The following is a 26,813-nucleotide window of genomic DNA, read 5'->3' as shown; positions in this document are numbered from 1 at the left end:
TAGTGTCCTTTAGAATCTCTAAACATTCCCTTTCAAATTGTTTCCAACTCCTGGCCAAGTTGGAACAATGATTCAAGGTTATATTGTCAGAGGCTGAGCCATTGCCTTGCTATTAATTAGTCTTGTAATTTATCCTAAGTCTACATAGCAAGTAAACCATACTATTTACATTTTTGGTTTTCTATTGATGTTTATGATGCATAGAATCATGATGGGTGGACTTACGGTCATATTCTGGTAATTTTATTACACGGCTTCAGTCGTTGGCAGGGATGAAACAGATTCCTTCATTAAGTTCATTAAATTCATTGACTCTCATATGCTAGTTATTATTTTATATACACTGCGATAAAAATATGAGTGAGAAGTGGTTATCTGCTTATAAGCAGCTCTCAGGTTGGTAGGCAGACAGATGCATGAGCAGTAATTGCAATATCTAATGTGTTAAGTGGCCTGAAAGAGGTAAGGAAAGAAAGGGCCAAGGAATAATTGATTTTGCCTGGGCCTGGGGAGAATATGCCAGGTCCAAGGACAGGGTGAGGAATGAGATTGGAATGGCCACATTGCGAGCAGAGGAAATGCCTATGCAAAGCACATAGGAAGGTGTGGAGATCTCTGAGTAGCGTGCGGGAGTCTAGGATGCCAGGAATCACTGGTGATGAGATGGAGATGTGTAGATACTCTAGATGGGTTTTGAGGCCTCTGTGTAAAGTCCTTTGGATTTCCTCTTGCAGGTATTGGGGCTTTTGAATGGGTGAAAGCAGGTTCTGACTACCACTTTTTTTTTTTTTTTAAGATTTTATCTATGTATTTGAGAGAGAGAGAGAGAAAGAAAGAGGGAGAGAGAGAGAAATAGCATGAGCAGGGGAGGGGCAAAGGGACAAGCAGACTCCCCATTGAGTACTGAGCCTGAGGCAGGGCTCAATCCCAGGACACTGAGACCATGATCTGAGCTGAAACCAAGAATCAGACACTCAACCAACTGAGCCACCCAGGTGCCCCATTACTACCACTCTTTTTATAGTAAATATCTACACCCAGATCTGGGTTCTTGCCCGAGGTGAATAGTAATAAATGGGGACCATAATTGGCCAGAGAAGCGATTTCTTTTTCTTTTTTAAGATTTTATTTATTGATTCATGAGAGACACACACACACAGAGAGGCAGAGACACAGGCAGAGGGAGAAGCTGGCTCCATGCAGGGAGCCCGACATGGGACTCAATCCCGGGTCTCCAGGATCACATCCTGGGTTGAAGGCAGCGCTAAACCGCTGAGCCACCCCGGCTGCCCCCTACCCCCCCTGCCCTTTTTTAAGACAGAGAAGCTATTTCATCCACTCCAATAAATAGTTAGCGAAGCTTACAGAAAATGTAGTGTGGGGCATGGTGCCTGGCTGCCACATTGGAATCATTTTAGAAAGTGAGGAGCTCCTCCTGAAGATAAGGTTATTTGTTTGTTTAGAATTAAGAGAAACAAACATGAACTTGAAGTGTTTCTCATTTTGGCAATTTGACTTGGGAATCTGAGAAAGACCAACATTGTTATTAGTGCTGTCCTTTTTGAATTGGCTTTACCTGGGAGTAAAGAGTAGCAACCAGCGGTGTAACTAACATAGGAACCACAACAAACATTTAAAATACTCAATCTAGGTTTAAATATATAAATATATAAATATATAAATATAAATATAAATATAAATATAAATATAAATATAAATATATATGAGTTTGATATGCCAACATACAAGACCCAGTGCTCATCCTGTCACATGCCCACCTCAGTGCCCGTCACGCAGTCCCGTCATCCTCACGCCCACCTCCCCTTCCACTGCCCCTTGTTCATTTCCCAGAGTTAGGAGTCTCTCATGTTCTATCACCCTTTCTGATGTTTCCCACTCATTTTCCCTCCTCTCCCCTATAATCCCTTTCACTGTTTCTTATATTCCTGGTGTGAGTGAAACTATATAATGATTGTCCTTCTCCGATTGACTTACTTCACTCAACATAATACTGTCCAGTTCCATCCACATCAATCTAGGTTGTATGGTGGGGTAAGACAACTACTTAGACCTAGAATAACCTGCATAACTGGATTGACATGTTCTGGTCTCGTAGTCAGTGTCTGGCAAGTAGTTCTAATAAAAACAGCTTCAGGGGGCACCTGGGGAGCTCAGTCAGTTAAGCATCTGACTCTTGATCTCAGCTCAGGTCTTGATCTCAGAGTCATGAGTTCAAGCCCTACATTGGGCTCCTGGCCTAGCATGGGGCCCACCTAAAAAAGAAATAAAAACAATACCACTTTGTCACACACTTAGTGGCATTGTTGCCCTGTTCATTCTTTTACCCAAAACCAAATATTTATGGAACACCTACCGAGTGCTAGTCTTAGAGGTTAAGTTTTAGGAAACGTTTGAAAAAGAGGCCCTCTTTGTAGCCCATTTCTAGGAAAAAACTTACCATGGAGACTTCCAGGACTGTTTGAGTATAAAAACTTTCTCATTAATTAATTAATTTATTCAGTAGAATAAATCTTGATCACTCACAAAGTGCTGGGCCCTAGGCTGGGCATTTGGTGTCCGGAGGGAATTTAGTATTGAATGCTGTAGACTCAGCCCTTGTCTTAATGGAGTTTGCATTCTAGGAAGATATGTACGGATAGCGACAGCATTGGAGTGGAGCATGAGAAATGCTTGGACAAGTTAAATACAGGGAAAATTAAAATGGTTTAGCCTGGCTGTACCGTGAGGTGTGCTGTGGAAGCAGAGCAGGGTGGATTTGGTGTCCAGCCTGCTGGTGTTTGGAGCTCTGAGTGTTGGGGATTTACTCTAATGCCAGAAAGAGATTTGCTACCTAGAAAGATTGGGCAGCCTGTGTGTGAAGAGGGTTTGGGCTGAATTTGAAGACAGACCAGACAGATCCTGCCCTAATCCTAATCGGGTTGGTAGATGACTTGTAACTCTACAAGGGGCGGGGCTGTGGGAATGCAGAAGAATGGCTGGAGTGGAAGATTTTTGTTAGGTAGGATCTAAATAGGACTTGGTGACTGACTGGAGGTGGGAATCTTGAGCAGCTATGGGAAGAGGATGCTCTCCTATCCACTAGGAAACACAGTACTTATCTATGGAGGTGGACATTATTTTCAGTTGTAATTCAAAAGAATTAATACAAACTGACATAAGAATCCTTGTCCTTTGCTAGCACAGCCAGTGGACAGATGCATTAGAGAGAGGAAGGGAAAAAACTCAGAAGGGTGACCGCTCCAATTTTGATTTTTCTCTCTACTTTCCAATTTCAAGGCCAGTTGAATATGCCTCATTAGTTGGAGGGAGACTGATCCTATAATCTGTTTCATTTTCAGAGAACTAGAGAGATGGATACTTCCTTGGAGAAGGTGATTTTTGCAGCCTTTGAATAAAAGCACTTCCAGTTCTACCTTTAGCTGAAAATCAGTGGTGTCTGGTGTTTATCAGAAGCCACTCAACACTCTCATGCCCAGGTCACCGGCACTCATATTTTCTGACTGTCACTTTGAGCCAAATAATCTCTAATGGTCCCCAACTGCTAGGATCTCCAGCTTCCATTCTCTTGGATCTTCAATTTTTTTGTTAATTAAAAAAAAAAATCTCTTCTAGTAAGGCACATTTGATTTGTTGCTGAATTAATGTTTTTCTCCTTTTGAACATGTCATCTAGGTCGTTAATGGAAAAATGTAGTCTGTGGTGCTGCAGGGTTTATCCATTTTATTTTAATATGTTTTAAATATAAAATATAAAAACTGCGCTGTTAAAAGAATGTATAGCTGGAATTTTAATTTGATTATCTTTCCCAATTTTCTCAGGCTTTCATAGGCAAGTACTTGTTTGAACAGCTGTACTCCTGTAAATCTCAGTAACAAATGAATGAGGAATGATTTTTTTGTGTAGCAAGTCAGATGAAAGGAACTTCCTAAGAAAGATCGTTAAGAGAGGAAGGAAAACTAGCAAATATTTGAGAAATTTAGCAACTATTTAAAACAAAATAAAGCAGTTTACTCTAATAATTCTTTCCTAATGATCTTAAAATGTGCTGTCACTAATAGAGAAGCAGCTTCTTATTTCATTTCGGTTTTAATCCTGGGTGGAGATAAAATTTAAAACTGGAGTCAGCACGAAAGGAGAAATGCTACAAACTGAGATGCATAAAAAATGGGGATGTAGTCAGTTTTCTATTATCTAATTTTCCTGCATCTATACGTGTGTTAGCCAATGCTGGCGTGGGGGGAGGGGAGGGGGCGGGGCTGTGAAATCTGTCTGCCTCCAATCACAAAGAGATCCAATTAACATGTGAAAAGATACTCGAAAGAGCTGTGGGATAGAAAGGCTTTGGGCTTTCAACATCTTACCTACTGGATAGATTTGAAAGCATAAAATAAAGCTAAAGTCAATTCAGGGAAACATTGATTCACCCAACTGAATAAACAACTTACTGAATTTGCTAATCTAATTAATCAAACTCTGCTTCTCCTTTCCAAAGTAGATTCACAGGCAGTAAAATAAATTAAGTCAACATTTCCACCCCCCCTCCCTCCACTTACTAAAAATAAGCTTTCTTTCCCTGGGTAAATCGGTCATTTAAATTCCCAAGGCTGTACTAGGGCAGTCCACTGGCAGGAAGCAATTGTATGGATGCAAAATCGTTTCTCTGCAGATTGCAGAGCTTGGGTTCTGAGTATCATATCTCAGCTCTACCACCTTAACTGATGAATAAAATAAATATGAGCTGAAGTTGTTTTTAGAGATAAATAGCCTATGGATGATGTTGATTTGCAGATAGGGGAGCCTGTGACTTAGAGATGTACTGTAATGGTAGGAAATAACAACTTTGGGGAAAAAAATTCTGGAAAATTAAAGGATGTTTAAAAAAAATTTTTTTTTTAAGATTTTATTTATTTATTCATGAGAGACACACAGAGAGAGAGGGAGAGAGAGAAGCAGGCTCCATGCAGTGAGCCTGACGTGGGACTTGATCCCAGGTCTCCAGGATCAGGCCCTGGGCTGAAGGCGGCGCTAAACCGCTGAGCCACCGGGGCTGCCCAGGATGTTTAAAATTTGAAAACAGTTGTAATTGTGAAAATTTAAGAGACCAAAAGTAGTAAAAATATTTCAGTTCAGTAGTCTGCAGGCCTGGTCCTTAATGTTGAGTTTCCTTAACTTTATTTTTAAAAAGATCTTATTTATTCATGAGAGACACAGAGAGGCAGGGACACAGGCAGAGGGAGAAGCAGGCTCCATGAGAGCCCGACGTGGAACTCGATCCCATACCTGGGGATTCGCCCAGAGAGGAAGGCAGACACCCAACCGCTGGGCCACCCAGGCACCCGAGTTTCCTTAACTAGAATCAGATTCAGTTTTAGGTTGCTTGTGTATACATATGGTTTAGTAACTTTATATACACCTGCGTTCACATAGTTACAGAGCACAAGGGAGAGGGAGGGACAGAGGAAACAGGGAACACAAAGGAAAGGAATGTAAGGCGGTGAATGACAGGTGCTATGCAAATTAGCCAAAATATATATGGATGGATAGTCTAGATAACAGGTCAGGTGTGAGACAAGACATAACACTAGATTTTTTTGCTTTTTAAAGGTATGATACCAAGATGCAGAAATAAGACTGCAGATTACAATTGAGAAGGAGATATGCCACAAAGCATATCCTTGCCTTCACCATGAACCGGCACACTTCCGAGGAAGTGCAAAGTGCTTCCAGATGACTTCTGAATGCCACCAACTGTAGTCACCTTGCTGGTGCCCTCCCTTGGAGGAGGATCAAAGAATCCCCAAGGATTGCCTTTCCCCACATTTCCTTCTGTGAGGGACCTATTTCTATTCTTTCCAGTCTTATTCACCCTAGGATATTATGCTCAAAACTCACTTATATGCCCAGCTAATCTTAATTAAAATGTAAGGGAAGATTAGGGCATGATCAAATGAAGTTCTGAATATACTTGAATAGTCGGGCAATAGTTTAATGGATTAAATAGCTCTTGGAGGTACTTCCTTTTCTGACAGTAAGTCTTACTAGTGCTGTCATTAATACCCTTTTCTACTTCTAGAAAAGGCTCAACATTCTCTTTTAACTTACAGATTATTTTGCTATCTGGAAACTCATGCCCACCTCTTTGACTTCGGGTCAAAATTGCTTTCCTCACAGTCTGACTGGGCAAGTTGTAAAACATTAGAATGTCCTTCAGCGGTGGGCTGTGGAATGTCATGTAAGTTATTACTACTTTTTTCAGAATGTGATGGATTTTCATGTGCAGATTTGGTTGTGTAGATAGCCAAACCAGATGGGTGTCTGAGAATTCACGCTGTAATTTATTGAGTTATCCTTAACATTCAAATTGGGAAAGAATATGGCTAGATGCAGGTGAAGATGATAAACGTTACCTTGTTTTAATTGTGATGGCCAAGTCATCCTTAGAAAACTTACAATTTTCCTGTAATATTTACCCCAACTCCAATCTGCATGGTCAGGCATTACTACCTACTGAGTCACTCTGTGTGAAGCATTAAGCATAGTGTCTAGGACCACTTAAGTGTGCTTATAAATGTTAGCTATCATTGTTTTTATTTTCAATATATATAGTAAAAATATTTATTTTTATATTTAATTTTATTTCGATTTTATAATAAAAGTATTTATTTTTATATTGTCTGTGCTCTTATATGGTGACTCATACATCATACACACATTCAAGTAGTCATAAATGTTTTCTTTTTTTTTTTTTTAAAGGTTTCATTAATTTATTTGAGAGAGAGAAAAAGAGAGAGAACACGAGTGGCAGAGGGAGAAGGACAAGCAGACTCACTGCTGAGCAGGGAACCTGCCATATGGCTTGAGGCTTGATCCCAGGACCCCAGGATCATGACCCAAACCAAAGGCAGATGCTTAACTAACTGGGCCACCGAGGTGGACCCCCCCAAAATTTGTTTCTTAAAAAGAATCATTTCTTTCTGCAGATAACAAACGCAAGCTCTGTCCTAAAAATGATGGTCTACCTTTTATAATAATGTGTCACCTTGTAATATATTCATTTACATCTTCTGGATTGTGAGTTCATTTGAGGTCAAAACCATGGGAACCAAAAAAATTCATGTCCTTACATTGAAATAGTTTAGGATTAGAAAGATAAATCACAAAGCGCTTTGCATTGATAAAACTATTTTTATTAAAAAATTTTTTATTAGCACTTAACACAGTATCTTACACATAGAAAACTCTTAATAAATCCAGCTACTCTTATCAGGCTGTTTGTTTTAACTGTGGCTCTCTGAATGACTTTTCATTGAAAATAAGTTTTTAGTGAGGAGGCCCAAAAAGGGATAGAGTATCATGCTAAAAGGTTGACCATTGCTGAGTTTTCTCACCAGTTTTATTAAGATGTAATTGGCATATAATACTATAAGGTTTTAAGGTATACAACTTAATGATTTGAAGGATGCATATATTGCAAAATGATTACCAACAGTAAGTTTAGTTAACATCCATCACCCACATAGCATTTTTTTCGTAGGACAAATTACTTCAAAAATACTGTATTCTCTTCCGGACCCATTTGGAAATATTGATAGCTGCAGTATATTGACATCCCTATTTATGTTTCAGGAGACCTTACTCTAGCAATAATAACCACTGTTACCATCGTCACAATATCTCCCTACCAACAATACCTAGTATTATATAGAGCTCCCATATCTCTTGGCACATTTGAACCTTACAATAATTCTGTGAGATATGGAGGGTAGCAGATTATTCCGTATTTTATGGATGTGGGCAACCTTCCCAGGTAATAATGACTTCCCTAAGATCAAGTAACTGGTGTCAGGGCTCAAATCCAAGTTTCTTCAGTTCCATTGTGTTCACCGCTAGACTAATATTGCTGGCATATTCCTTAGACAGGTTAAGGGCCTGGGACTCTTTCAGTATGGGAAATATGACCACTATCTTACCATGTTTGAAGCCTATCCTGTAACTGGAGTATTAATTAGTCTTACCCTGAAATTTCTCAGAGTGAAACTTTGAATGAATGTTGCTTATGTCTATACTTATTTTGGCTTTGTAAGACTTCTTTTTCTGATATGCAAGGCCAGAGGTGGAACATGTCTTGCCACACACCCTTGTGCTCTGGCCTCTGCCCCCCTCCTGGCCTCATTTCATTAAGTTCTCCCCAGCCTCATTGGTTTTCTTTTCTACCACAGGACCTTTGCACTGCTAGAATGCCATTCCCCTTTCCCCATAGTTTTGCTTGGTTGGATCTTATACATTCTTTAGGACTCAGCCTTATGGTCACCCCTTGTCCAGAGAAGACTTCCCCATAAGGATCAATGTTGCACACAACCTCAGTAAATTAATCAGAATCCTTAACTGCAAGCAACAGGAATGGAATCTGAGCAGAAGTGAAGTCTGCTGAAAGGATATTGGGAAGTTCATGGGAGAGTGCCCTTTTGGGAGGGGCAAAGAGATAGGTGCATAGCTACGTTTTCAGGAGTAATGTCCAAAACTGCACCAGAGAAATAGCTCAAGAGTATGGGCTGTCCTGCCCACCTGTCCTGCCTCACCAAGCACTAGGTGCTGTGGTTTGCAGTGGTGCTGGGAGATCTGCCTGCTTACAGCTGCTGCCAGTAGCAGTGCTGCTCTGTGCTGGGGGCTCAGCCTTGCAACAAGACTTGGCCTCCATGCTGGATATCCTGGTTGCCATCCTGGCCAGTAAAAGCAAATCAGGTCCATACCAGTATGGAGTGCCCTTCCTCTCATTGCTCACACGTGAATCCCAGTTTTGCAAGGGCAGATCTCATCGGTGGTACTGAGCTCACCCTAGCTGCAAAGGAGGCCAGGGAACTGGGTTTCCTACGTTCTATATACCCAGAAAGTGGGACTCAGAAAGCCAGAAATCACCCAACCACATTAAGGCTGCTCCAAAAGTGCTGATCACTAGATCAGACAAATATCTTCTGCACGGAGACCAGTATTCTCATCCGTATGATGGACCAGTCATACTTACCTCACGGTGTTGCTGTAAGGATTGCATATGGTGATTTGAGAAATTGTTGAATAAACTGTGCAGAGAGACAGAAGTATAAAATAATAGTATGTATTTGCTATGACTTATATCTTTGGCCCAAACAAAATTGAATGCATAAACGGTTGATTAATCTTCAATTCACTGTAGAGGTTTGTAAAATATGCAGAATATTCTGTTTCCCCCAAAGCATTCTAAACGCTTAGGAGAAATTGAAAAAACAAAGTCTTTTTTATATCAAAGTGCTTCCCTTATAAATTTATATCATCTCCACATTTTTGTTTTGTAATGGAAACATACAAAATGATGCCAAGCATAAAAAATGTGGGTGAGTTTTCAGCTACTTTTGAGCCCTTTCTGAATTTTAAGTCTTTGTTCTAATCTAGTTTTTACTCTGGTTTCCTTGGGAATACAGCCCTCTTGTTCCAAAACAGACAATGGGCTATTCAACCCTCAGTGCTCTCTACATTGGGTTTTTCTGCTATGGCCCTTTGGTGACTCTACTAGCAGGATTATTATCTTGGAAAAAAAATGTAGACGTGACAGCTGAGTTTTTAGCACAAGTAATAGCAGTTGTGTAAAAGAGGGTGTGCACAGAAATGCTTGTAGCAGTTGCCAGATTTCATTAATGCTAATGCTGTGGGAGTGATTCACACACTGGGTGAATGCAATTCTGGCTTTCTTCTATGGGGACACTTTCTCCATAGGAGAGGTCAATAACAATGCAATTTCAGAGGAGAAAGAGCCAGGCAGGGCTGTTTGCCTATTGGATAGAAATGTTTCTCGTATAACATAGCAGACTTTTGAGTCACAGTATTTGGCTAGCTTTCTCTTTCGATAAATATTGCATTAAAATAATATATTATCACTAGAGAAAAGCAAAACACGATCCTGCTTTGCAGTACCAAAAATAGGGTTCTAATTCTTGGATTGTTTGATTTCTTTCATCCTAAAGTTATCTTTTATTCAGGAATATGGAGAATTCTAAGATAAGGGCTTTTAGACCTCTTTTACTTAAGTGATACTTCATACCAGATTGAAGAGCATCGTGGATTACCAGTGTTCTCATGCTGAATTTGGAAGAATCTCCTCTCAACATACACACTCTGCTCCTTCCTCCTCAACCCTTTTCCGCTTATCTACACACATGCACACACTCACTCATTTACGCTCAACCTCAATAGGACATTTGTTTCAAGACTTATCCTTATGCTGGGTTTTAGTAAAGGTCACTTGGCCTGGAAGTGGAACTGCCTTATGAATAGCACGCAAAAGCAGAGCTCTCTTGAGGTAACTGTGCACTAGGGCACAGTACATTTTGGTGATTTAAAAGTTATTTCAGTTATATGGACCAGTATTTGTGTGATCTGTGAATAGTTTCCAGCTATGGAAATTCTAATTCCATCTCTCAAAATACATCCTGAGCTTAAGGGAGCTGTCTCTTGATTGGGGTAGGAGGAATGAGGTACATTGGGGAGGAAATGGAATATTCAGAGCTGAAGCTTTTGCTTTAATTGGTGGTATTGGAAGTGACTTGACACTGCGCAACCCTCCCTCTTTGTCTGCAAAGGAATTCTCAGGTGACCAAGCGGGTGTATTGTGATTCCCTTTTATTTTATTGGCTTAACTGAATTCTTAGATTACTCTTTACCATTTGATATTGACAAACCATAAAATTCTTATAGAACGTGCTCAGTAGCGCCTTACAAAGAATTATCTTGTTAATAAACTCAGGGTCATTTGGAATTCAGGTTTAATTAAAATGGAAAAGTAAATGATTATGTAAAGATTTTTCCTCATTTAAGCTTATATTCTTTTGTTGTCTCTCTCCCTTTTCTCTAAATTCAAAGATAGATTTTATTTCAAACCCATTTTTGCAAGGTGAATTTTTACAGAATCTGTGGTAATACCTGTTCTGCTGTTAGCTTTTGAATTAAAGACTTTTTAAAAATATATAAATTAGAAAGGTTAAGACGAGTGTTCTGAAGTAAAGTCTGAGGGAGGTAAAAATGGAAAACAAATCTATGTTATCCAGGGATTTTTGTTTTTAAGGATGCTGTTTGAAGATAATGATTGTTTATGGACTCTTTAAAGATGTTTTCTCATAAGAGTTGCCAGATAACAGATTAGTTATCTGAGAGTGGTTTGAAAGGCCTTTTGAAATTGCCTGGGTGACAATACTACCTTACGGTACTTATAGAGCTCCTTTGAAGTTGGCTTTTTGTATTGGACAACCGGAAAATATTTTTTCTTCCCTTCTTTTATTAAACAAAAGTAATACTTGGACCAAAGGTTTAGTAAACTGGCATGGAAGAAACACACTAGTTATTTTTGTGATTGACTCAGCTTTTCATCTCTCAGCCTTTGTTGGTGGTGGCAGGATTTTTCTGAATTCAGATTCTTAGCCTAACGTATATGATGCTTTTTGTAAATTATATGTAGTTACCAGGTGCCCACTGCCATGCCTCAAAATTTGAGGGCTTCTCCCCTCAAAAGGAGCAAAGGCCGTCCTGCTGCTCCCAGGCTTGGTTGTTGAGAGAGCTTTGGATTGAGATAAACATTGTAGGTCACGGGACATTCCTGGACAACCTTTGTCATAGGCAGTCACGCTAAAAGAACAGGGAAAATGGACTGGGCTGTCAGGGGTCAAGGCTGGAGACTTGACGAGGCAGACATTGTGGTTTGGGTGAGCAGGACTTTATGGGAGGCCACTTCAGCCCAAGCTTCTCTGAGCTCACAAAGGAGATTCACGGTCCACTGCTCTGCCAAAGCTATTTGGGCAGGCACTTTTCTTCCCAACTAGCTTTTAAGTGCTCCTGGGGCCCTCCAGCCTATTCACTTAGGCCTCTCAGATTATGAATACATAAACCTTAATGATTTTGGAGTCCTAAAGGAAGGCATAGCAACTAGAGCATCATCAAAACATGTTTCTGCTAATCGAATGAACACGTACATTGGGAAGAATCACAAATACACTCCGTCCTAGTAGTCGATGGAGTGGTGAGTTTTTACAACAGTTGAACAACATTTTTTCTGTTTTAACAGGGATAGGATGGCTGGTACTGATGATAAATTTGCATTCCAATGGTGGAACCAGTATTGTGTGATGGATGTAACTTCTGAGAGCAGCAGAAATGATTTTAGTTTTTATGGATTGACAAAAAGTAGACGAGGCATTCGATGAATACACAAGTTGGTTATTTTAAGCATTTGGGGCCTCTCGTCTTCTCATATTCAGAAGCTGTATCTATTACACAGTTTCCCCCCTTCTTTTCAGTTTTGACTTTCAGACTAAAAATTGTGATTATCGTAAATATGTTGAGTCTCAATGTATATTTCAGTTGTTGTAAGCAGTGTTTGATATAATCTGAATCCAAGTCAATTCTTTCAGGAGAGAATAGAAATATTCATATGAAATTTGTTCTAAAAGGATTTAACCTGTAGTGTTCTGATTCTCTCTTCCCTTCAATTTTTATCAAGTTTTTAATTGCCCACTGGATGATTTATTTTAGAATTGGCCTACTTTTTTTTTTTTTTTTTGTCTTCAGTGCCTGTGGGCAAATGTAAATTTGCAGCTGAATTAGCAAACCAGGGATCTCTGTGTAAGTTAATAACTACAATAGGGAATCAAGTAGCTGATTTCTCTCCTTTTCTAGATTGGCCATGTGTATAAGGGGGTAGAGCTAGGATTGGAAAAATAGGGGGGTTTATGGGGACTTGACTGGCTTTACATTGTTTGATTAATATGAAAGGAATGCATGTTTATCATAGAAAACAGACAAAAAGAAGAAAGGAAAATCCATTGTTCTTCACTTAGGGATAGTTATGTGAACATTTTGATATCTTTTATTTCAGATTTTTACGGTTTTTGAATTTTTTTTTTTTTTTAAGTAGGCTCCAAGCTCAGCCTGGAGCCCCACAACAGGTCTTGATCTTGCAACCCTGAGATCAAGACCTGAGCTGAGATCAAGAGTCAGATCCTTAACCCCCTGGGCTACCACTCAGGTGCCCCTGAAATATTTCATACATAGAAGTGTTCATGTATTTCTGTCACAAGGAGTAGCAACACACTACCTACCTGTGCACTGCCATCCAGCCCTAACAGAAGGGAACCCATCTGGTTTTAATCCCTAATCATACCCCTTCACTTGTACTCCAGATTCAGTTTTCCTCTGTGCAGGTAAAGCTGGTTTTTAAAAATAAAACATGTTATTGTGATTATTATAAGCACAAGTCAACTTTTAACTTGCATTCTAGTTGGTTAACATGTAGTGTGTTAGTGGTTTCAGGAGTATCAGTATATTTTACATAATTCAGTCTTCTGGATTCTGTGTTTGTCATTTTCTTGTGTTCATTAATATTTCCATCACACCGGTGTATGCTCCTAAATAATGTATTTTTGTATGTTTTAAATCTTTAAATAAATGGACCTGTACTGTATTTCTTCTATCACCACTTACTTTTTCCTGTTAATAATATATTTTTAAAAGATTTTATTTATTTATTTGAGAGAGAGAGAGAGAGAGAGAGAGAGAGAGAGAGAGAGCATGAGCAGGGGGAGGGGCAGAAGGAGAAGCTGGCTCCCCACTGAGCAGGGAGCCCACTGGGGACTCTTCCATCCGAGCACCCTGTGATCATGCATGACCTGAGCTGAAGACAGACGCTCAACCCACTGAGCCACCCAGGTGCCCCTCCTATGAGTAACAGTACATATCTTGTGATATGTGTGGTTGTCGTACATATAATTTTACTACTGTATTATTTTGAATTCAATGGACCACAGTTTATCCAGGTCCTGTCAGTGAATATTTGGGTTTAGTTGTGTGACAGGTTCTGTCAGCCTCACCCATGACTGTTGAATCTTTCTTGGAGCTCTCAGCAACTTCCAGATGTGGGACCCTGCATCTGTGTCTGAGGGCTCTTCCCCACTGCAGCTGCAGAGAGCCATGCTGCCACTGCGTGAGGCCAGCTGGACGTGCCCTTGGAAGCAGCTTGGGAGACGAATACGTCAGCTCCTCAGATGACTCCAGTTACCATGGTTTCCCCATGAGATGATACTCCAGTCATCCACATAATGACTGGTTTAACAATCTACCCATTAGTAGCCGTCTTTCCTTGCCCGAATTACTTGTCCACACCTCTAACAGTTTTCCTGTTTATTTTTTCTTCTAAATGACCTCAATCTTACCTCAGGATCTGCTTCTGAGAGAAGTTAAGACTGGTTGTTGGCAGTTTTGGTCATTGCAAATTAATACTGCTGTGGACGTTCTTGAACATGTGTCCTGGTACACAGGGCAACTATTTCTTTGGAATATATTCCCAAGTAGAATGACTAGATTATATTCATGAGTCGTGAATAAGAATTGTTATTATTTAACATTCTTGTTAATTTACCTTTGGTTTTGTGGGGAGCATAAAGTTATTTCTTATGGTTTTAATTTGCATTCCTGAAGAATTAATGAGATTGTGCATCTTTATGTATATATTATTAGCCGTTTGTGTTTCTCTTCAGTAAAAACAAATGTATATCTTCTGTTAGTTTTTCTGTTGGCCTATAGTTTTCTTTGTAGGAGCTCTTTATTTATTTATTTTAAAGATTTTATTTATTTATTCATTTATGAGAGATACAGAGAGAGAGGCAGAGACACAGGCAGAGGGAGAAGCAGGCTCCCTGTAGGGAGCCTGATGCGGGACTGGATCCCAGGACCTGGAGATCATGACCCGAGCTGAAGGCAGATGCTCAACCATCTGAGCCACCCGGGCTGCCCTACCGGTTCTATTTTAAAGTAATCTCTACACCTGACATGGGGTTTGAACTTATAACCCCAAGATCAAGAGTTACATGCTCTTCCCACTGAGTCAGCCAGGTGCCCCTCAGCTCGCTTTCTTATTAATGCTTTTTTGGTGAACATAAGCTTAAAATAGATGAATTCAGAAGAAAGCATTAAGTCCTTCACAATTAAGTATGATATTACTTGTAGATTTTTCTTATATGCTCCTTTAATTGCAATGTTTAGTTCATTTGTACTTAATGTAATTATTGGCTTGATTGGATAAATCTACCACTTAGTTATTTTCTAGTTTTCTTATTTTCTTTCTTCTTTTCTTTCTTTCTTTCTTCTTTCTCCCTCCTTCTCCTTCTTCTTTTCCTCTTCCCTCTTCTTTCTTCCTTTTATTCTCCTATTTAATAACTCATACATAAAAGTTGAAATACAATATATTACAGTTTTAATGGCATTTTTACTATGTCAACAAGTGGAAGATTCTTTTCTCTACTGGAATCTCCATCTGTGTAGTGGCTATCTGGAATAAAGTGTTTCTGATGGGATGGGTTTGGATATCATTCATATAGTGAAAAATATGAAGTGTGAATTTGTAGTACTGAGCCACATTCAGTGGGTGACATTGTTTGCTAATAAGGTGGCTCTTGAAATGCCATAGACTCAGACAAATATACTGGAGAACACCAAATAATTGAATGTGATACTTACTTTTGAAGACCAAGTGAGACAAGTGATGGACAATTGTAAAGTTTGGAGTTTAGAGGAACATCTGTGGGTAGCTCAACAGGTCCATGATCAAATGATCAGAGGTCCCATGCAAGGGACCCAAAGCCATGGCTCACTTCATCCATCAAATGAAGGAAGGCTTGTTGTAAAACTTTCCCACATTAATCTGCCTATAAATTCAGGAGAACTCTTAAGAAAAAGTAATTGAAATGACATTAGAGAGCTTTATAAGTCAAACTACGTCTTGCTCCTTTAAACAGTTTAGTGTAGAGAGGTTTTCATAATGTTTATAAAGTGAGGTTGTGTGAGGTCACTGAAATGGTGTTTGTTTCTCTTGCAGCTATCTCAGTGGCAGTTATATACTGCTTGATATGCTTTGTTTGGGAATATGTGATACCATAAGACTACAATTTTTTGGGCTGTACTTCCTGATGTGACATTCTAGTCTGTGTGTAGATAGTGTGGAATACCATCACTCCTGGGATTTTAATAATGGAATGATAATAATATGTGTGACCTGAAATGGGTCTTTTTTTTTTTTTTTTGAAATGGGTCTTAAACATCCTCCAGCTCCCTTACTATATAAATGTATTTTATTTTAAGTAGGCTCCATGCCCAACGTGAAATTTGCACTCAGGACTCCAAGATCAAGCACTGCATGCTCTATTGACTCAGCTAGGCACCCTAACTCTGTTACTATATAGAAAAAGAAATAGATGCAGAGAAAGAGACTTATATCAGTTACAGCAACTAGGACATCTAGGTAGATCTTGTAAAATAGAGATTCACCCACAAAATGTTTTAGTGGCCAATTATTGATTTAACAAAACTATTCACAAAAGTTTTTCTTTTGCCTATCAGAAAGTGGCTGAAGTTTCAAGAATGAGGAAGACAGGCTAAGTTTCAAGAGAATGTCTATTTTCCAAGTGGGGCATTCATTAGACAATGGTGGGAAGGGGGTTAGGGATCGTTAATCTAAGTGTAGCTGTGTTCTTTCCAATCTTGTAATATTGTGACAGCCAAATTTCATACAGCCCCTGTCAGTGATTGTATTCAGGAAATGGGATGTACTTAAAAATGGTTAAAAGGGTATATTTGAAAAAAAAAAAAAAAGGTATATTTGGTGCTCTATATATTTGACCACAATTAGAAACATGCAAATAAATGAAAAAAAAAGTAGTCTGTAGATTCATGCCATATTTTTCTTATTTCCTTGGGTGTGAGGTAAGGTAGGTTTTAATGAGTGGAACTTTTGTGCTTTTTCTCAGGGGAGATACCAACTCCTGAGGACAGACATCTCTTTTGAAGGCAGAGCTGAGAGGATTGGCAGTCAAAGTTATGAACATAAAAATTGGCTCGCCTGCCGGAGGCTGCCCAAATCCTCTCTTTTCCTGCCATGCCAAAAGAGCACTTCATTCCTATCACTCCATTTAGGCTACTTGGAGTGACTCATGGTTCCCCATAAGTTTGGAGGGCTGATATTATTCAGGATCTGTAATGTGTGAGGCAGTATACTAAAACTTGCCTTTCTGTGATCACATTAATATATTATGGTCATGTGCTGCAGGTGGTATTATCCCTATTTTCATCTACAGAACAAGTGAGGCTCTGACAGGTAAAATAAGCTATTTAAGCTCCCACACGTGGCAATTTAGAATTAGAATCCAAACCCAGGACTCTGTTGTTATAGTTCTTGGTCCTTTCATTTTCATATAATTGAGTCAAAAAATTTTAATATTTATTTATTTATTTGAGAGAGAGAGAGAGAAAGAGAGAGAGAGCATGAGCAGGGGGAAGGGCAGAGGCAGAGGAGAGAAGCAGACTCCCTGTTGTGCACAGAGCTGGACTTGGGGCTCGATCCCACAACCCTGAGATCATGACCTGAGCTGAAGCCGAGAGCCTGATGCTTAACTGACTGAGCCACCCCCGTGCCCAATTGATTCAAATTTTTTATGCCATCCAAGATAAGCAGAGGCAGTAATTTAGTACCTTAGACTTGGCATATAATGTATATAATATATAATGTATATAATGTCTTATATAAATATAAGAAATAGGATTTTATTTGGCATGAAGTGAGTATTTTATTCGTTCGTTACACTTTTAACGAGAACCCACTTTGTGCAAGGCGAGGTTGATCCATCGCCCGGAACAAGACAGACATGGTCCCTGCTTGCAGGGGAAAATAAATTATGCTATAGCTGTGTAAACCCACTTCATCTCCATGCAACAATGTGTTTGAAACCTAATTAAGGACAAAAGTAGAACTTTTAACCATTTCTCTGCTACTTGTGTTACCACCAGCTGTCATCTGGTGTAGCAGGAGCAAAATAGACTACTCAGCAAAATGTCTTTCTTTGGAGAATTCCAAAAATACATATATTAAAAATAAGTGCATTCGGTTCTTGTTTTTCACAGTAGTTACACTGTTTAAAGTTGCTGTGAACAGTGAATTAACGAACGCAGGACTATTGCTCCTAGGGGAAATACAGGGTTAGGTTCCTGCGAGCCTCTGCTCATAACATTTTCCACTCCGCAACACATAACCTTGTTTTATGTGTGTTTCTGATCCAAGACACTTTATTTATTTATTTATTTATCTATCTATCTATTTATTTATTTATTTATAGATTTTATGTATTTATTCATGAGAGAGAAGCAGAGACACAGGCAGAGGGAGAAGCAGGCTCCACTCAGGTAGCCTGATGTGGGACTCAATTCCGGGACCCCCAGATCATGCCCTGAGCCAAAGGTAGATGCTCAACCACTTAGCCACCCAGGTGCCCCAAGACACCTTATTTAATGTGTATTGTTGATTCATTAACTTGAACTCATGGCCAAAGCCCTGCCTGAATGGAGCCTATCACACACGTGTATTTTCTTGGTAAGCACACCAGTCTTTTTGCACTTGGGAACACCAGACAGCACTTCCACACCACACTTGGGGGGCATTCTAAAAAGTGAAATCATCAACAAAAATCAACAAAATGCAAAAATTGGGCAGTGAATGGACTACAGAAAGGACTATCATTTACAGTGAATGAGAGCTGAAATAAAAAGGCAGAGTATCACCTTCTTGGCCCTCAGCTGGGAATATGTGCTTTGGGAAACACAAATTTTTCACTGCTCTGCACTTTTTTGTGAATGACATGAAAGTGTGGAGGGTATTGATAAAATACAGTTTAGCCAGGTAGGAAAGTTTGTAAATAGAAAATCTGTGACTCCTGAAGTTCAACTGCACTAATTTCAGTGATAAAAATAATAATCAAGATAAATGTCAGGTATTGCTCTGCAGAGAATTAAAGTAGGGTGAGGTGAAGGTGGCAATGTGGGGGCTGCTGAGGGTGAGGTCTGGTCTGGGAGATCTCTGGCGGGGCCCCTTCTAAACTGAGATCTGAATTAGGAAGAATTCTGTTCTCTGATGATGGGGCAAGGGCATTTGAGGTGGTGGTGGGGACAGGCTGAACAGAGGCCTTGGGTGGGGAAGGATTTTGGTGTGAGGAACCCCAAGGAGGCCAGCATGACTGTGGAGGAGTCGGGAGAGATGGGGCCAGGGCGGGGCCAGCAGGTGCCAGGCTGGTCATTGGGCTTCATGAGCTGGGGGTGGCATGTGTGTGTAGGGAATTGATTCCAAGTACAGTGGAACATACCAGATGGATTACAATGTCGGTACCACGTAGGTCAGTTTGGGGACCATCAGTGAGGCTTCGAGGAACTGTAACAATGTCCTGATCATGTGAGCTGTTTAACATGTACACTGCAAAATTCCATTTGTCCCAATTCTACTCTTGGACAAGTGTTTGCTTACCCTGTGGGTGCCCTTCCTGCCTTGCCCAGCAGTCTCTGGCCAGGGAGTCTTTCCCTTTACAGAAGCACCTGATCCCAGCCAAGGCTTTGTTCTATGTTTCCGGGAACCCATTATTTACTCCACTTGTCCTCCATTAGTGATTCTTGGTGTATTGGTCTTATTTTTCCCAGCCACATTCTGTCAGGGTTGGGGTCATTTTTGCTTCTTTATTCTCTTGGTACCCTAGACACAGTAGCTGCTATATGTGTTGAATGACTCTGAGGTTTTGTATTCTGGTGCTGTAACCTCTTCTTCACCCTGTGACCATTATGAATGAGAATCAAATGTGAATGGCTGAGAACATAAGAGTTGGCTGGGTATTGGGGGCTGAGTGGGCAGCCTTCACAGAGCGAATGTTACCAAAATGTTATAGGTCTGTATTTTCTCTGAACTATGGATAGCAGTATCCACCAGGAGACAGAGGGCCAGAATAGGACAGCATTTAAGGTCTTTAGTGAATCTTAAAATCTGTGCATGATGGTCACAGTATAGTTAGTCCAAAGCCTTGGGAAATGTGGCAGTGTCAACAAAGATAGCATACTTGTCTACCTTTCGGTGTGTCCGTAGCTCGACTGCTTTGAGTACTTGATACCTCATTAGCCAATGGTTTGTTTCCCCTATGTATCTACATTCCCTTTAGTCCCTGTGAGGTAAGCTTTTAGAAAATGGTTTGCAGTCTCTTGCTTCTGTTGAGAAGCAAAGATAGGATGATAGAACTTGTGAGTTTTTAAATTTCACAGAACCGTTCGTTGCTGAATTTGTCAAATGTCCTTCAACGTATTTGGTGAAGGTAGGAAAATTAAATTTGACTTTTCCAATATCTTCTGAATTTTTAATGAGCTGCTATATGTCTTCTCATGTTTTCTGCTGATAGCTATTGTTTTGAGCATAACTGTGTTCTATATTTTTTTTCCTTCAAAAGTAATTTATTTCTTGTACTTTTCAAGATGGCTTCCATTTGTCTGCTTACAGTTCCAGATTTAAATATAAGACTTCTTTTTTTTTTTTTAACTGAAAAGCTGTGGAATCTAGTATACCCCATGATAAAATTGTGACATGTTTATCTAAGAAGGAACATGTCACCGTGAAGACATGGGTTTCTCTCTTTGGGAAAAGTTTGCAAATGCCTCAGTGCATTACAAATCACCATTGTGTTGCCCAAATGTAAGGATGAGTGATTTTTAGAAGGAAAAAAAATGTGTTCCAAACAGATCTCAGTTGATTTCTTTTCTTTTTTTTTTTAAGATTTTATTTATTTATTCATGGGGGAGAAGCAGTTTGCATGCAGGGAGCCTGATGTGGGACTGGATCCCGGAACTCTGGGATCATGTCCTTGAGCCAAAAGCAGACATTCAACCGCTGAGCCACCCAGGCATCCCTTAGTTGATTTCTTTAATCATAAATTTATATTCTCTCCCTCCTTTGTATAACAACCTGAATGTTTTTACTAAACTATGAAAATGCACGCATAAGCCACTGTGTCACTTGGGAACTAGAAGTTCTTGCACCTGTGGATTATTCCATAGTCTGTGAAGGCACTAAGTCTGCATGCTGAAATTCATTTTAAACATAATTAAAGGGCGGAAGTGGAGCTTTTAACCACTTCTTTGCTAGCTTTTGACATCATCAGCTGTGGTTGAGTATAGCAGGAGCAGATAATAGACTAACTCCGCAAAAGCAAAAATATATATATTTTAAAGATGTTATTTATTTGAGAGAGAAGAGAAAGAAATAGAGATAGAGACAGAGAGAGAGAGAGAGAGAGAGAGAGAGAGAGAAAATGAGCAGCAGGGAGAGAGAGAAGCAGGCTCCATGACAATCAGCCCAATGTCGGGCTCCATCCCAGGGCCCTGGCATTATGACCTGAGTTGAAAGCATACACTTAACCGAGCTACCCAGCACCCCCAAAATTTTTTTGAGAACTCAAAAAATGCAGATACTAAAAAGTAGCTTACTCTAGTGAAAATGTTTTCTTTTTACACAAACACTACCTTTTGATTCTGGAAAATACCTTGGTTGGTGTTTACCTTGGTTTAAAATCCCAGAAGGAAAAGACCAGTTTCTATTAAAACCAGGATGAGCAAGTTGGTGAGGTGAGTGTCTTTGTGAACAACCTCACACTTTCAAGAAGATTGAGAGCACAGTAGTTTCAGCTGTCTGATGGGCATAGCTTGGGATCCTGAATGAGACAGGGAACTGTAACTCTATCCTTAGGCAACAGCCTGCCACATGTCACCTGTGGAACACATGGTTTATGTTGAGAAAATGTGAATAATTCAGTGCCAGATACAAGTCTAATGATTGGATATACAGCTCAGGACATACGGGTCACTAATAGTAACTCCCTAATAATGAGATCAAATCAATATATTAACTCTATATACACGAAGTTGAAGCCATTTAGAATTTCTTATTAATGATGTGATAATTTTATGAAAATATTGCAGCTTTGACAAACAAAAGTGTCTATACATTCATCATTATGTTGGTAGACTTGCAAACTCAATAGTTTGGGTTTTTCAATAGAACTCTGTGGGTCAGTGTCTGAGCGATTGGTGACCTTACAGCAAACATATATGACAAAGTCATTTCTTTCCATTAACTCGAGGATCTAAGGGAGCCTATTTCAAAGAGGTTACAAGGAATTAAATTAAAACTCATTTTTATAAAATGCACTCATATTCTTGGTAGGAACATGATTTATTGCCAGTTACATCTCTTACTACACACTCATTTTTATCATATCTTTATCTATTACTCTATCTCCCAGAATGTAGCTGTTGACTTACCTCTTAAGATTTCATTTCCTCACTCCATAGATTTTGTAAATTTGAACCCAGTTCCATCATCAGCCCCTGTCAAGATTTCTTTGAATTTTTAGGGGTTGTCTGGTTATTTCTTGTCTTGAGTTTATTTTCCATCTGATCTCTTAATCTCCTTTCTCCGCCAGCAGAGCTGTCTTTCTCTTCTCTCTGCACAAACTGAAACATGAGCTTCAAGCTCTTTTTCATGATTTTTGCAGAAAAAGCAATGTATTGTGAATGTAGAGATTTTAATGAAAATTTGGTCATCCTAAGGGTAATTGTATTGTAGTAATACCAATAATTTAAAATTTATTTATAGTAGACACCCATGTTGTTCAGTATCTTACAGGCTGTCCTTTCTCCACAGACAAATTGCTGATCCTTTTCTCTCTCTTCTTTCTTTTCATCCCTCTCTTTCTCTCTCCCCCTTGTTCTCAAATGTCTGCAATATTTTTATGTTGAGTTTTAGCTACAGTGTCTCCTTTCTCTCCTATCTCCCCTTGCTCTCAAGTGACCTATAAAGATATTTTCCCAAATAAAGACAGTTACCTCCCTAAGACAGACTCTGGGATCAGCTTTTAGATAATACTTATTTTCCCCACAATAGATATGCTTATTAGGCAAGACATTCCCAAATGATAAGTGCATTATCTATTTTTCTCTGTTTCTCTATCTTGTACCCTATCTGTGGATTTTTTTGTTCCATATTATAGCGAGTTTTGATTACTTTGACCATATGTGCAAAGGGGGGGAAGGCACTGGTATTCACCAATTCAGTAACAGAATAGGGGAGTCATCCTGACTTTTTCTTCTGCTTTGCCTCATTTTGGCACAACTGAAATATTTATAAGCGCATGTTCAGGAGTAAATGGAGAAGGTTGCGTGTGTCCCAGGGGCTGTGGCTGTTCCCAGGGCTCTGGGCATGGAATCCTCTGTCCAGTCAACCCAGCCCCACGGAGATCAATATGGATACCTGTAAAAATCTCACAGCCACCTTTTGGGAAGCTCTGGAAAAGGGTAGCCTCACCCAAGCCAAAGAAAAGCAAAGCAGCTTCTCATCTGTCTGGGCTAAGAATCCCTGTTTGGAACTTATGATACTTCAAGGAAATGTATGTTTCTTAAATACATAATGAAACCTATATTAGGTTGTATTACTTCTGGTTACAGAACTCCGAAAATACAAAACCAAAAGCCTGGCCTACAACATTAGTTTTACTGGATTGTATTTGATTAAGTCATATTTCCAAATGTGTTATACTAAGATGGAACATGTAACTATCTTTTGTGTTTATTGTTACTTTAACATTCTACTCATTGCTCCTTTTAATTAGCTGGAAAATTCGAGGGGGCTTTGGAACATCTGTGGGAAAATCACCTTAACACATGGGTGGTTAATTCCAAAGCTCATTTTGAAAATGCTTAGTGTGTGATCGTTCATTTTTTTTCCTTCACTCATTCATTCAAGAACTATTGGCTGAGTGCCTGGCATATGGTGGTTAAGGAGAGAAAGGGAGAAAGTATATCATAGTTGCTGCTTCTATGAACTATGGAATCTTAAGAACAATGGAGAGACAGTTCTTGGATATATGAAGCACTAAATTTATGTTTATTTTATTTTTAGTTTAATTTATTTTTTAAAAGATTTTATTTATTTATTCATGAGAGACAGAGAGAGGCAGAGACAAAGGCAGAAGGAGATGCAGGCTCCCTGTGGGTAGCCTGATGTGGGATTCGATCCCAGGACCTTGGGATCACGACCTGAGCCAAAGGCAGATGCTCAACCCCTGAGCCACCCAAGCATCCCTAAAGTCATGTTTAAAAGAGTTAATAGGTGTCAAAATAATAGATAACAACAGTGAAATAGGAATTCTTCAAAAAGAGTATTCTGGTAAGGGAGCATTGTTAGGATTAAGATATAATTTAAGCTGGTCCTTGAAGGATGGGTAAGATAAGAAGAGCAAGAAGCAAGAGACGCCAACTACAGATTCTGGAAGAATGCACTTAAGTAGAAGAAAGGGCTTGTTTTAAAATAAAATCCTTCCCAGAGAATAGACAACTGTTAAAACCAAGAGTTTTTCTAAGTAAAATTTTATTTGTTTTAATGAAAGAGAGAGTGAAATGAAGAAATGATCAAAGATCTTGGCATAATTCTAGTGTAAAATGATCCAGCACAATTTATTCACTAAATATTGGCAAAGGATTGTGTGTTAGCTGTTCAGATGGGTGGTTATTGTTCCTATAATGAAGAATAAGTGTCTCAAAATTGTTGCCTATCGAGAGAGCAAAAATAGGAATAATATCCATTTTTAAGACCTTGTAAATATTTTATTTCTTCATAGCCAACACCTTTATTGAAGGGAAACAATTTTGCTACTGTTGTGACAGTTGCTCTTGTTACGTATGTCACAAGTTCTGACTGATCGGAGAGTGATAAGGGTTGTCCATCTCCCTTCCCAACCTCCATTCAGAGGAACCTGCATAGGGCTTACTTATTTTCCTTTTCTTCTCAGAATTGCTTTCAGGCCCATAATGGAAATGCCATAAAACTGTAATCTTTGAGTTCATTTGGTCTATGGGGCCAGGACTATTTTAAATCCCTAGAAAGAAGCATGACTAAATTTTGTTGGTTCTTCCTTGAATGTGCTGGTTCTGAATAAATTCTTTTCAGGAGTACTCCGAATTATTTTGTGTGAGAAAGTTGCCCAAGAGTTATTGTGTAGAAGGGCCAGAAAGGGGCCCGGGGGAGGACAAACCTAACTATTCTACTTTAGTCATTTTAATCAGTGGAATGAGTCAAAACTGGAGATTAATTTTGACAGCATTAAAGAAATGTATTCCTAGACCCGAGACTCACTCCTGCTGAACTTGTTCTTGAAGGCTTGCAGCGCAGTATGTAGTAATATTTTTTCTCTCCCATTATTGGCCGAATCTAAGACTTGAAGTTGTTCACACAAGAACAAGTTATTGAATTCATAAGGAGCCCTTATAAACATTTTCAATCCATTCACCCACCCATCCATCCATCCATGCAGCCAGCCAGCCAGCTAGCCAGCCAACCAACCTTTGTTTTACACCTTACACTTAACCAGGTAAGGCACCCGGGGTCCATGTGAGCAGCTATACCTCTTGTGCCGCTTACCTTTTTCCCCACATGTCCACATAGTATGATCATTATTCCAGGCCCAAATACCAACATCTTCCTTATTCTTATGAATGGCCGCATAACATTTGATGGAATACAATGGATGTGCCTTAATTTATTCAAGGAGTTTCCTTTAAAAAATGCAGCAAAACTTATCAGTTCTCATAATTAAATCAGAGTTGGAGAAAGCATATAATATTTGATTTATTTAAAGAATTCCATGATCCCTAGGGGGTCTTGTGTGTGTAAATTAGATATGGCATGTAACATTTTTTCAAATAGAAAATCCAAAGCTAAAATCACTCCTTAAAGGACAAAATACATCCCCCCCTTTTTTTTTTTTATGAACATGCTTTTTTTAAATTGAAGTATAGTTGAAACACAATGTTACATTAGTTTCAGGTGTACAACATAGTGATTGGACAAGTCTGTATATCATGCCTCGCTCACCACAAGAACAAAATACATTCTGTCTTTACGCTTCCACAAACAGCAAGGAGACAAAGCATTATGTGGGCTGTACTAAAGTCCTAAAGTCTGCAGCTTGGGCTGACCCCCATTCTTCTTCAAGAAGAATCTGCTTTTGATCATTCTATTGTTCTTCATCTCTGGGTATATTCAATTCTGGTGGGGCTTTGCATATTCTTGGAAGGCCTACCTCCCACCCTAACTTCTCAGAGTCAGCAGGCTTCGTGCATATGCTTGGGTGTCCTGAAAATCTGCCTAAGCCTTCTCACCAGGGTCCCTGGTACTCACGACATATTTTGCTGTTTAATTGTGACTTGAACCAGAGTCCCTCTTCTGTAGGGTTTGGTAGAAGACTTGGTTCTGTTTTCAAAGAATACCCAGTCCTTGCTTCCTTCCTCTCCTCTGAACGCCTGGATTGTTTGGTGTGTCTTAATCCATGATATTAACTTATTTTATTTTACGTAGTTGAATCAAAAATTTCAAATTCATCTATTCAAGTCTATGTAAACATCAGTAGGTAAAAGCAATCGAAGATTGTTCTTCATGCAATAATATCCTTAATGTTCTTCATGCAATAACATCCTTAATTTCACCCTCAAAGTTGAGATGAATAAGTGTTTTCACAAAGTTGATATATTGGGAAATCAAATGCAAGCATTGCAGAGAAGAAAATGTGCTGTATATGATCTATTTAGATAATATACAGATACCAAAGATAATCACTTAGGTAATTTGAGAAATAAAGCCTTCCAGAGATATACAGAATTAATCTTACCTTTCAAATTATTTTTAGTGAGAGAGGGTTCTTTTTTGTTTAAAACTCAAGTGAAGTCTGATACTTTTGTCTGAAGTCCACTTGGCTTCATTTTGTTTCACATCATTGGACAGCACAAAGCACCCTTATATAGCATGACCCCCATTCCTTTAAAAAAGAAATTAAAATGGGTCAGTGAGAAGATAAACGTATAATTTCTTTTACATA

General features: G+C 39.2%; 1 protein-coding gene across 3 annotated transcripts in view; it reads left to right on the top strand.

Annotated features, from left to right (window-relative positions):
- Positions 1 to 26,813, top strand: part of LOC121500689 — a 414,421-nt gene that overhangs the window by 60,879 nt on the left and 326,729 nt on the right. For all 3 annotated transcript variants that reach the window (XM_041772631.1, XM_041772632.1, XM_041772633.1), the window contains exon 3: positions 6,126 to 6,253. In XM_041772631.1, the coding sequence (XP_041628565.1) occupies positions 6,126 to 6,253 (128 nt within the window). The remainder of the gene's footprint in view (positions 1 to 6,125; positions 6,254 to 26,813) is intronic.

Source organism: Vulpes lagopus, chromosome 10 (genome assembly GCF_018345385.1).
Source record: "Vulpes lagopus strain Blue_001 chromosome 10, ASM1834538v1, whole genome shotgun sequence".
Lineage (NCBI taxonomy): Eukaryota > Metazoa > Chordata > Mammalia > Carnivora > Canidae > Vulpes > Vulpes lagopus.
The sequence above is the reverse complement of the archived record's forward strand: the minus strand, read 5'-3'. Positions and strand labels throughout refer to the sequence as shown.